Genomic DNA, 12,657 nt, shown 5'->3' with positions numbered 1-12,657 from the left:
TAACAAGGCAGGGTACGCTTGAGCCACATTACATCAGAGAGCAAAAGTGTCTGTAGTTGTTCCAAATGGACACACTTGAAGGCAGGGTGAAAAATCTGCCGTCATAGAGAAGGGTGAGACACTGTGATTTGTAAAAATGGGGTTAACCACACATATTTCAACAGTCTCTCTCTAAGGCAACCATAAAAAGTGACAGAATTAGTTTTGTGAAGAGCAAAAAAACCCCCCAAAAAACAGAGTTTGAGAGAGAAAATCAAGCCGTTCTTATTTTCTCACCTCTGCACACCTGGCCAATCACTGTGTTAAGTGGATGTTTGTATCGGACAGTTTCGGAAATATATAAAAAAACGTGGAATGCAGCTCTCTTGATTTTGATGTCAGAAAGGTTGTGGGCGGAGGAGGTTTCACATGCAGTTCGACAGTCAAACAAGCATTTCATTTGAAGCATAGTAATGCCTTCAGACTTGAAAGCGGACACTAATGACATATACTCGACTCTGACTTTGTATTCTACACACAGACTCGAGTTAAAAGTCCAACTACTATTAAATTGCCTTTTTTTGGGTCTACTACAGCATACATATCTGCTCTGTAATCACTTGTCCTGTGTCCTTTGAGAAAATGATCTGTTGGGAAAAAAATTTATTTCATGATTGTGCCCCCTACTTTTACATGATTTTGATTAAATACTGTCCCATCATCTGCTTACATAGCTGGGGTCCTTATTTTGCTACAGCAAATCAAATCTTGAATAAAGAAATAACGTGGTGTTCGATCATAAGCAGAGCAGACGGTCACACTGAGTCTGACAGCATCTGCTTTTTCTTCATTCTAATAAAACAAAACTATTAACAATACATTTAAAAAAAACATTATTTTGATTGCAAAGAGGAACGATTAAATGTGATTTCAGTTGGCCTTAAGGACTTGTGTTCTACAAGTTTGGACTTCTTGTTGCCGACAGCACAGGCAGCGGCTCAGCGTGAAAATGATCTGAAGTCGTGGTAATGTGTATAAGACTCCAGCACAAATTCTTGACAGGCCAGTGCAGCAACAATCAGAGGGTTGTAGTGTAGCTGTGAACTTTACTGTGATTTGTTAATAAGAACTTGGCTATTATAAACAGCTGTGACCTGTTTGGCTGCATTGTGATACATTATTGCTTACACCATATGTCACAGTATGTACTGTGAGTTACTTTCTTGTTATCTAGCAGGCTTTTTTTTGTTTGTTTGGCTGGGTTAGAGTTAGTGTGTGCAAGTGTGAATGTTTGTGTCACCTTGTAGTCATAGGCGGTACTGAAGAGGATGTTGTTAGCAGTCGGGTGCCACTCAATAAGGCCCACTCTGCGGCTGTGACCCTGAAGCTCCTTCCAGGGTACTGTAATGTTCTTCAGCACACCATGAGGAGGGATTTCCCACACTTTCACCTGTAGACACACACACACACACAAACCCAAATTAACAAACACACACAAAACAAAAAAAAGGAAAATCACTTCACACCTCTAAAGCTATGAAAAAAAGCCAATACAGATATAATCTCTGCACGGTCGACTGAATATGGAAAATAAATGACACCGCCCCGAGACACACTTTGTAGAAATAGTCTCGAGAGGAGGCAAAACCTGTTGACTCTTCCTTTCTCTTTCTGTCTTCAGGGATTTGTTCTGAGTCGCTCTGCCAGGTCAGAGCTGAGGAATGTGAGGAATGACTAGTAGTTCTTCTTGAAGGCTAAACTGCAGGGCAATAAAATGATCTCCTTGCTGCTACATGTTCATGTTCCAGGGAAAATGATAACGCGTCAGTGAACCACTTTGAAAATGTACTTAGTGTGCGTGTGTGTGTGTACAGACCGTGGTGTCCTCGGAGCAGGAGGCGATGCAGTAGTCGTTGAACGGATTCCATTTGACGTCTAACACGTTGCCTTTGTGGCCCGATACTCGAGGCTGGTGAGGGTCCACTTTACCTGTCTGACAGACAAAAAAAGAATTACAATGCTGAATGTATAAACTAATTAATGTATATTTATTGAGTTAATCTTTCCAATACCATCTGCTGTTCTCTTGCACCTTTCAGACCCTGTAGATAAGTTTCTATGTATCACTGAAGTATTTATTACCTCATAAAACTATATGATAATCATTCAATTTTAATATATGCAAGCACAATCATATCATTATCTGCTACTAATGCACATTATATTACTTGGCAATATCATTATAAAGTGTATATAGAAAGTACATATTAGGGTTAAGGAGTGAGGTCCTAGTTCTTGTTCAATCTTTATTCTCAGTTATTATCCATTTTATTCTAGTTATTGGTAATTTCTTTTTATTGAATTTATCTGCTTAGCCTCCTCATTTGCTGCAGGGTTTTTGAGCGGTTGTTGTTTCATTGACTATAAGACTTTCATTTCTGATCAAGAGATTTATTTTTTACTTTTATCAAACCAGGATCAGGAGGATCCCAGCAGGATCTCAAAGAATTAAAACAATATCTGTAGTTGCAGAGCTTTTTCTTTGTTCAATCCAAGTAGACGGAGCTGCCCGTGTGAAAGGTCTTTTACTGAACTCTGTAGCCTTCCAATAGACAAGAGCAGAGTGTCCCAAGAGTACAGGCTGTGGTTTGACATTAGTACCACAAGTCTTTGAACTTCAAGCAGCATTAGCTGATCTGTGGGCCACTTGGGGGCAGCGGATCAAGTTGTAAACACAACCGTGACGTATTATCACCTAATAAAGCTGGTGTTAGCAAACAGTTCTCTATTTACTCATCCAAGCAGACACTTGTTTGCATTATTATTATCAATTTCATTAGTGTTTAAGTCAAATATTCACCCTCCTTTTAGCTCTGTTTTTGGTCTCCACCAACTCAGGAGGGAAATGTTTGGCTCTATTGGGGCTAAATGCTCCACCGTGTTCACCAGCCAACCACTCACTAACATTGTTTGTTGTTTGGTGCTGGGCAGGTAGCACACAATAGGTTTATCAGACCTTTTTTGCTTTAAAAAAAAATGGGCAAAAATGAAGCTGATGAAAGTGGTGAGAGTGAACCAAAATAGCTTCAGGGTGTAAAACTAAAACAATGAGCTGAGAGATGCTAAAACACTCAATAGAGATGAGAGGAAATGCAGAGTCGGGTGATAATTCTCTGTTGGTTCGTCACTGCAAGCAACAGCTTTCATGTAATTTGATCCATTGTTATTAAAAAAATATTAATTAGTGCAGCTTTAAAGACAGCCAACCAAATGTAAAGAGCCCGGCCAATTAGTTTTATCTGTGCAGGTCAGGACAGGCCTGCAAGCAGTCAAACCCTCCCTAACATTAACTACTAACACTGGTGGTGAAATTACACAAATTGTTAGTGACACATGTCCTGGTATTCCATGATCCTGTTATAAAGAAGTCTTACTTAGGATTTTATGCCTCAACAAGACTGCTAATTATGTTGTTTGTGCCAACAGAACCTTCCTTTAAATGACACACACACCTGTAGGCTAGATTACTGTGCAGGAAAGGTATGTTTGGAGCAATGAATGATGTAACCATTATCTGTCCTTCCGGCAAGGCTAATAAATGCACATGTTAGTAGGACACATAATTTCTATGTGTGTCTTCTTATATTTATGTGTGTTAACTACTTTCTCCATAGAACAATAGCTTGTCTGTCAGTGCACGCACACACACACACACACACACACACACACACACACACACACACACACACACACAGGTGGGATGTGAAGGCGGGGGTTGGAGGGAGTGTTGGAAGTTTCACCTCTTTGAGACAGGATCAGGGGGAGAACAGGGTTAAAAGATGACTTATATCATTCCTAAGCTCATATGCAATTCCTGTCATGCCAGGAGGGTGGTGATAACTCTCCAAGAAGATTTAAAAGATGGAAACAAACGGAGAGAGAGGGAGAAAGGAGGGAGAGGTGTTCAGTGTAATGAATCGCTCTGCACTAGAGATACCGCAGAACTGTAAATTTAACCAGCTCTCGAGTGAGGAGGTCTGGCTGAGTTTATTTGAGGGATCATTATTGTTATTGATAACACCAGTGGATGTGATGATATGTATAAATAATGTCTGGAAGAGTGCTTGATTAATCACATTTAAGCTGAAGTTGTTGAGGGAGATAAGACAGAATAATGAGGGGAGAAAAGACCATATTCAATGTTTAATTTGTAGCGAATGAGCTGTTGGGGGTTTCCTGGTATTTAGAGATTTCTTTTGGCTCCACTGCTGCTGCACTATTTATACTCTGAGAGCAGAGCTGTCTTTTCCAGGTGTGCTGTGTGTGCAGGAGCAAAACCATGATAGATGTTCAACAATCAATGAAATTGAACAATTTGAACAATTGAAAATGAATCAAACAAGATTCTGTCCAAACAATTACTATTGTCCAACACAGACAAAAAATTACATATACTCTATGATAACAAAAAATCAGGGCTCTTTCATTAAATCTTAGTATTTCATTAAATCTTAGTATTTAATGAAACAGACATTTTGAGAAATACATATTGCTTTCTTGTTGAGAGTTAAATGAGTTGATACCGTCATATCTGTAAATACACAGTTAAAAAAACCCCAAACCTATTGTACATCTTTTAAGGTCAGCCGTTTCACGTTTCCAGTCTTTGTGCTAAGCTAATGCTAACTGGCTGCTAGCTAGCTTCACATTTAGCCTACAGACATGGTCTGGGTATTCTCTATCTTTCACAATCTTCTAACTCTTGGCAAGAAAGCCAATTTCTTCAAGTGTATTTCAAAAAATGTTTAACTATTTAAGGGGATTTTTTTTCTCCTCTCCTTGGTCACTTTAGCTAAGCTACCACCATAAAAGCAGACAACTCTGTTTTAAAGTTTTCTCATTTTGCAGGGTTACATTGTCAATACAGGATTGTTTTATCTCAGTCTATCTTATAATACATATGGGACATACAATCCAAGGTTCTCCTCAAAATTTAGTATCAGATCTCCATAAAGTCGTAGAAAAAACATAAGGATGTCATGAAAACTGTCTTGATAAAAGTTGTTCTGAGAGATCAACACCAAGTGAAAAATACACAACACATGTGATTATATTGTGCTGGAAGATCAAGTTTACCAAGATACTGTTATGGATTTTACATTAGCGTGAATGGATTTTGTTTTGGCCAAAACAATCAGTAGCGAGAGACAGATCCGTCTCACAAATGTCTTTTTCAATCGACATGGAAGCTGTGGTAGCATGGAAGTGGTAACGGCTCCTAGAACATGCTGATCTAGCAGTTTGTTATTACTGCAAAGTCCATACAATGACCTGTACACACCTGTTGCCATTTTTGTTGCCATTTCCCATGGGTATAGCAATAGCTATATGATGATGATGATATATGATTTAAGGGCTACACTTTTAAGTAAAACACCCTTAATTTCTAATGAGTGCTTTTAGTTGATTGCATCTTTGTATGGGAACATTTTTTGTGGTAGATATTATTTCTATAGTATGAGCTTAAGTAATATTATACGTAAGATGTTATGTTCTTGTCTGATAAACATTTCACCACTGCAACCATATCTTTGGTGTCTTAAGTCCATGTGGGTTGGACACTTATGACACAATAAATAACATAACTAACCTCTCTGGCTCAAGCCTTTTCTTAATCCTGCTTACAAAGCTCTGACTGACTCAGATGTTTTCCAATTGGAGAAACAGTCCTTAATGAAAACAACATCAGACCAAATTGAATCACTAAAAAGTAGAGATTCAGACATCTGGACTTCTTCTCTCCATTCCCTCCTTATAGCAAGAGAAACTGCCTAGCATCAGAGTGCATGTCTGGATCTGTTATCTGCATTTTGAATGAAATATTGTATATGCCACATTAAATGACTGATATTAGTCTGTAAAGCTTGCCATGATGTGCAGATACTCACATGATGGACAGATAGGACTAGGAAGGCCCCTCCCCCGGCACACTCGGTGATGACTGCCAGGAAACGTGGGTTGACAGCACAGAAGTTGTTGTCCTGGACGCTGCGTGTGATTGGCACGCCATCATAGCAGCTCTCCTTGGTGGCGGCCTTACCAAACACGTGTCGGAACTTGGAGCTGCGGTACTGAGGACGCCATGTCATCTGAGAGGGAGAGAGGAAGGGAGGAAAGTGGAGGTGAGTCAAGGAGAGTCATCCATCTCTCACAGTTATGTTGACGGGGCATTTTATAGGTGTTAATAATTCCTGCTCCTTTCTCACAAGAAAAGAGAGCAAGTTGATGGTAGATGTGGTCAAAATATCTACAACAATCCCTCTAGAGAAGAAAAACACTGAAACCTACTTATAAGAAAGGATAAACTGCTTTGTTATAGTTAAAAAAATCTAAAAACAACTTATTGTGGCAACGTTATTAAAACCAAGACTATGATAAAAAGCCACAATGTACTTTTTTGCATTAACTAAGCAGTCTACCCCTGCATTAGGAGCACCTGCTATGTGTTACATCCTTTTCAGATCAAAGTAGATCCCTTGTTTTGAATGGTATTTACTGAAACGTATTTCTTGTTTGTTACTATATTATAAATGACAAATGTCACTATATTCATTAAATGTAAACATGAATGTTGTGTTTGATGTCTTGCGGTCTCCTAGTCTGAATGTGTCATCAGTCAGTGCTAGCACCTCGCTAGCACTCACGCTACCACAAGTAAACACTTAAAAGAATAAAGATATTTTGTTACCTAAACATTTGGGCTCATTTTTTACCATATTGGAATTGAAACTGGGAATCGATAAGAGCTGGAATTGATAAAATTCAAACCATACCCAACCCTTGTGATGAGGACAGTTAATATTGAACGTTGTATATAATAATAATGTTCATGACTCAAGATGTCTGTCTCAGACCACTTGTGGTGTTCCACAGGGTGGTATTTTAGTGCCACTTTTATTTCCATTATTTGTTAATGATGTGACTTTTGCCTGTTCATTAATGTCCTGTGCCTGTGTCCTGTAGAACGAGGACGTGATAAAACCATTATTAGGGAAAAGCTTATGAAAGCTGGGCAGATTCAAGATTTAGTTTGTCATTTTCTTGTGTACTTGCATACTTAAAAAACGAAATGTTGTTCCTGCCAGCCCACAGCAGTGCAACAAAAGAAAGGATGAAGATATATATTTAAAAATTCCCTTAAAAAATGATTAAAACATATAAATCCCAAGAGGACAAAAACAAAAAACAAAAAAAGAACGAACAGTGTTCGTGCATTAAAATGCATTTAGAGAGAAAGTGCATGTTTCAGTTCGATGTTGACAGCTGGTGCATGTTAACATATTTCATTTGGGAAAAAAGTTTGAGTCCAGAGCAAAACTATAGTGCAATGTGTTTAAATATTTGATGTAATGGAACAAACATTCAAGCAAAGACATTTCTTAATTATAAGGTTTTTATTTTAGGTTGACTTGTATATGGTGAAATTCTAATTAGCGACACCAGCAACAGCTTCATTATCCAGTTTCAATGTTTTCTTTATGTCTGCATACTTTAGATGCATTATTGCCTATAATACATTCTCAAATTCACACTGATTAGTCATTTTTAATGTATGTATTGCGTCATCTTAGAGAAAATAGTTTCTTTGACCACATTAAGGCCATTTTTTCTACAAAACCTTGAATGCTTTAATCCTGCCTAGTTTAGAAATGTTTCATTTAATTAGACATCTGTAATACTAGTCAAGTGTGACAAATCTAAAGCACAGTGATTCACTTTTCTGGTTGGGAAAACTTCCAGTTTGCATCAAAACGCTGACAACAGTTATGTGTGAAAACCCTGTTTATGTTAAAGAATAGGATGTATAAGATCAGCTCGGTAACAGTTCCTTCTTGTTTCGTATTAGATCATTTGTTTTTATGTTGTAAATGAAAATATCCGTGGTCATGACTGTAATGTTTGAGTTACAAACAGCTGGCTTGTTGCATAATGTTAGAATTAATAAGACTTTGCCGTGTTTTACTTGATTAATATTTCATTTATTTCTTGAGTTGTTTTAAGGGTATTCTCCGAATAAAATCAATCACTCAGTCAATCATAATGCAGCATATCAATAAGGAGAGGGAAAACCTTTGATATTTTCTAAATCTTGAATCTCTTTTTAGCTACTTTCCTTTAGCTAGTCAATGCATATGTCATTACTATGAGAGATAAGTGGCTCTGGTCCACTGGGACCAAGCCTGGCTAGCCAGCATGTCTGCTCCGCTACTCTCACTGGCTCTCTGCCTGCCTGCTGCATGGTCATTACTTATGAATTAGGGGTGGAGGAGGTTGATGGACAAAATGTTAACGTAAAAATGGTCCGAAACAACTACTCACAGAGAGAGAGAGAGAGAGAGAGAAGAACTACAGGGGTAATGAATAAAGGGAAAAACAAAAACAGGAGGCAGAAACCCATCACAACCATAGACGGTATCATCACAACATACTCATCACGTCACCTAACAACAATGACATCATTTTCTTGATTTATGTGGACTGCCCGCTGGCCTTTCAGATGATGGCTAAATATATACAACCAAAATGCAAACACAGTGACATCACAGTGAGTGCAGTAAAAATAACAGCGTTTGGTTAACATGATGCAGGTGTGGCTGCAGCAGTGCGGGCTGGAGGGAGGTGCAGCAGTCTGGTCAAAAAAAAAAGAAAAAAAAAAAAAGAGGAGGACAATCTCAGAGCAACAGAAATAGATGGGCAGAGATCGTGACTCTCCATGTCTCGGTTTACTCTCCCACCTCTCACCTTCTACCCCCGGGCCATCAGAGAGCCTGGTGCCGTCAAACTGGAATGTTTCCCTACCTGACAAGGCGTCTCATTAACCTACTGAGGTGTGTAAGTCTCTGACCACCAAACACACCATCAGTCACATTTGTGCAACATCTCTGCAGCTGAACCTGTTGCTAGGTCAACAAAAGCATCTTGCATTGCCTAAATAAATCAAACAATGACAAAAGCAATGTATTAAATCTGAAAATGTTGTTTGCTCTCTTCTCTCGTGCCCTGAAGGTAGGGACCTCAAAACCTTAAAGGTTTTCCCACAGGATCATCCAGGAAAAGACCTGCAACTAACAATCATTTTAATCATCTATTCATATATGGATTGTTTTCTCAATTAGTTCATGTTTTTGTCTATAAAATGTTAAAAAATAATAGAAAATGACAACCACAACTTCACAGACTGCAACGATTTTAATTGATTTTTGTTTACCTGCAAAATGCACATGCTTGAAACATAATTTTTTAAAAAGACAGTTGAGCAAGAATAATAAAAGAGCTGCACCACCTGCAAGGCTGTCATTATTACTTATAAAATACAGGTTATCCCACACAACTGATTGCCAGTACCAGATGCTTCAACTGCGTAGAACACATCCAGTTTAATAAGCACTTTCAGCATGGATAGAGCAGGAAAGTCCGCTCACTAATTGATCTGTTGTTGTTTGTGTTTCTTTACGAGACATCAGATTGATATCTGCAGACCGCTGCTAGCTAGCGTTAGCTACCTGGCAGGTAGCGACATTCCTCTCATTTCAACTCTCATAGCCAGAGATGATAGCCCGTCAACTAACACAAACCAAGAGCACAGATAAGTGCGGAGAGTCATTTTTAGTCTCCTTCTCGTAGATGTGACCGTTAAATTCACTACAGCCACAGACAACTAGCCACCTGAAGTCGAGACAGACCCGTCACAGCCAGCTACCATCTACGTTACTTTTTGACTAAAAATAACCTTTTAATGCACATTGTAAATTTTCAATTTTAGACTTTTTACACTTAATGCAAAAACAAAAATTCAAATTAATCGAATTACTTTGAGATATCACTCCGCCCTTCAAGAACACCTAAAATCCTAAAGTCTGAAAATATCTTGCTTTGTCCGACCGACAGTCCAAAAGCCAAAGATATTTAGTTTATCATCACATTTTTGCAATCTTTGCTTGAAAACGTACTCAAACAATTAATTGATCATCAAAACAATTGTCTTTTAATTTTGTGTCAATCAACTTGAAGTATGAATCTAATCAACTAATCATTTTTCGGTCCACCACCTCCCTCCCGCCTCTTCACATATACCTTGAACTTACTGCCTTGCATTCCTTCATGGTGGCTCACTGTCAATAAGTTATGTAAGTTATTCCCATTCTTTAAACTCCTCTGATAACATATCTGTGTTGCAATGCAGAGCCACCCAAAACGTATTCTTGATCATTATCACCCTTTTGTGCTTGTAAAAAGAAATTCCATTTGCTCTGCTTTACAATAATGACACCAATATTTAAAGGTCCTAACAGGAACTTGAATATGCCAAACAGAAAATAAGGCTGACACCCATAAAAGCATGAGAGGAATTCACTGTTGACCTCAATGAGAGATATGAACTTTAACTACTCCAGATTTCTACATTTGACCTATTTTATGAATCCATCAACCAGTGGTTGTGCTCATCTGTGTAAGGACTGAATGCAATGCTCAGCGAGCTACATTCAATTACCGACTGAAGTACATCTGTTTTGATATCATCAGCATTCATGTATTGCTGAGGCTTACAACAGCAAAGAGAGAAGCTTCCAGGACAGAAAGCTAAGACGTCTTGTCACATCTAAAGCAGGTTGTAATCAGGCCAGTGGCAGCTTCCTCTCAGCTGTGTGTTGCAGCAGGTACACAGCAGGCTGCATGGTGGGCGGCCTGTCTAGGCTCCATGAAGAACTGATGACGAAAACACTATTCTGGCTATTTTTACTCTGGCTTCTTGCTGATCAAAAGACAGTCAGGCATGTTCACTGACAGCGGAAAAAACGGTTTTATTCCCAAGGATTTTTTTTCGACCCTGCTTTACAGTACGTCTGGCAAAATAAAAAAAGGAGATGCAGTCATTTATGTCAGAGGGAAATTTATTTTAGTCCGTAACCAGTGAGTCACAGCGGCAACTGCAATAAGGGGGCTGTAAAAACAGTCATAAAACTAAACTGAAAACACAGATATAACTTTAAAAAAAGATATACTGTACATCTGGTTTGCTCGACCAGAGTTCTTGTGTGGGTTTTATGCTTGTACATGGATGTGCACAGTATACGTGTTCACCTATTCCTCACCTACAGGCTGTCTTTTAAGCACCTCATAACTCAAACACGTCCACTAGCAGCCACTCCTCACATTGGCTTGCCAAGGCTCAGTGCTGGAGGAGGGGTGGAGTTCAAAGTTTACTTGTGATGTCAAGATATCGGTTACTTAAGCAGTGTCGGCCCTGAAGGTATGAGCAGTGAGAAACTTCATGCTCAAAATCCCAAAGTACCCACCAATCTTCTATCAATACCTCCATCCAAAGTGTCTGCAAGGACTTAACAATAGTGACTTTGCAACCCCGAACCTAATCCAAAAACCTGACTACCTATAAAACCCATCATGCACCAGTCCCGCCTACACAATCTGTAGACAGGATAGCTGTAATGTTTTGTAAACGCTCAAAGTGAAATTCAAGACAAGGAATTTACAGGTGTTAACATATGTTGAGGCAGTATGTTAACAGTGTACACACATGCATTGTGTGTATGTGTATGCATGTGTGTGAGTGAGTGGGACACCCTTCCCTTGGTTTAGGCTGTCTGATATCATACACAGATGACAGCTCACAACCTCTGTCTTGTAATAGGATAACCAAGACAGATAATCCAAGAGCTGGTTCATTGCTTTACAGCACACATGTGAATGAGTATGAAAGGATAAGACAGGATGCGGCCGTGTGTCTGCTCTGCTCTCTTTACCTGGAGATTTTAGCTTTGTGCATGTATTACTTGTGTTACTTTCTATGGTACTGCAAGCAAAATGTATCCAGTTATGACAAGATGATATAGATAACACATCTAAAAGGAGTTGTGCATGTGCGGATATCCACGCTGTCATGCACAAACCCACGCAAACGTAAAAACAGATCTTGGTTTCTGTTTTATCAAAACTATGCCATCATTATGGCATAAGCTGAAGTCCAACATATCCACATACTTCTTCTTAAGCTTCTCTCTTCAGTGTAATAAATCTGTTAGTTAAGGTTAATAGGACACTGACTTCCACGTTTGTACATTCAGATCTTCAGATTAGCTCACAATAGTCCTTTATTCTATGCAGGCTGTTTTACAGGTGTATGAATCCATAAACAGGCAAAAGTGAATTAATGATTAACATATACAGGAGTCTGGTGGGCAGGGTGCAGATAATACGACTGAAACCGATCAACTCCTGGATGGAAAAATTTCTTCCATGGCAAGTGTACTGTACTGTGCTGTACTTGGGTTGTTTTGGAGTACCAATGAGTTTTTAGGTTGACACTGACTTTTTCTGTCCCTTCTCTGTGATATTTTTGAACTGTGTGGCAGCATTTGTTGGTCTGTATGATTATTTTGATACTACTACAAACTTTTATTTCTTTCAGCTTATTTCAAGGAACAAAACAAGACAAGAATCATTTAAATATACAATACTGTGAAAAAGATGTTGTAAATCTGCACACACGACTACAGTGTATACATTGGAAGGATGTATACAACTGTCAGAGTGCATCATACAGGGATTGTGCAGAGATTGTTTAAAACCTGTATGAGTCCAACTGCTAGTGTTTCTTGC

The 12,657-nt window shown here is 38.8% G+C and overlaps 1 protein-coding gene across 2 annotated transcripts in view; it reads right to left on the bottom strand.

Annotated features, from left to right (window-relative positions):
* coro2aa (coronin 2Aa) overlaps positions 1 to 12,657 on the bottom strand; it is a 49,718-nt gene that overhangs the window by 9,409 nt on the left and 27,652 nt on the right. For both annotated transcript variants that reach the window (XM_042426914.1, XM_042426905.1), the window contains 3 exons: positions 5,928 to 6,128; positions 1,856 to 1,972; positions 1,280 to 1,429 (listed from right to left, as the gene is read on the bottom strand). In XM_042426914.1, the coding sequence (XP_042282848.1) occupies positions 1,280 to 1,429; positions 1,856 to 1,972; positions 5,928 to 6,128 (468 nt within the window). The remainder of the gene's footprint in view (positions 1 to 1,279; positions 1,430 to 1,855; positions 1,973 to 5,927; positions 6,129 to 12,657) is intronic.

Source organism: Thunnus maccoyii, chromosome 2 (assembly GCF_910596095.1).
Source record: "Thunnus maccoyii chromosome 2, fThuMac1.1, whole genome shotgun sequence".
NCBI classification, from domain to species: domain Eukaryota; kingdom Metazoa; phylum Chordata; class Actinopteri; order Scombriformes; family Scombridae; genus Thunnus; species Thunnus maccoyii.
This window is presented reverse-complemented; position numbering and strand designations above follow the sequence as displayed.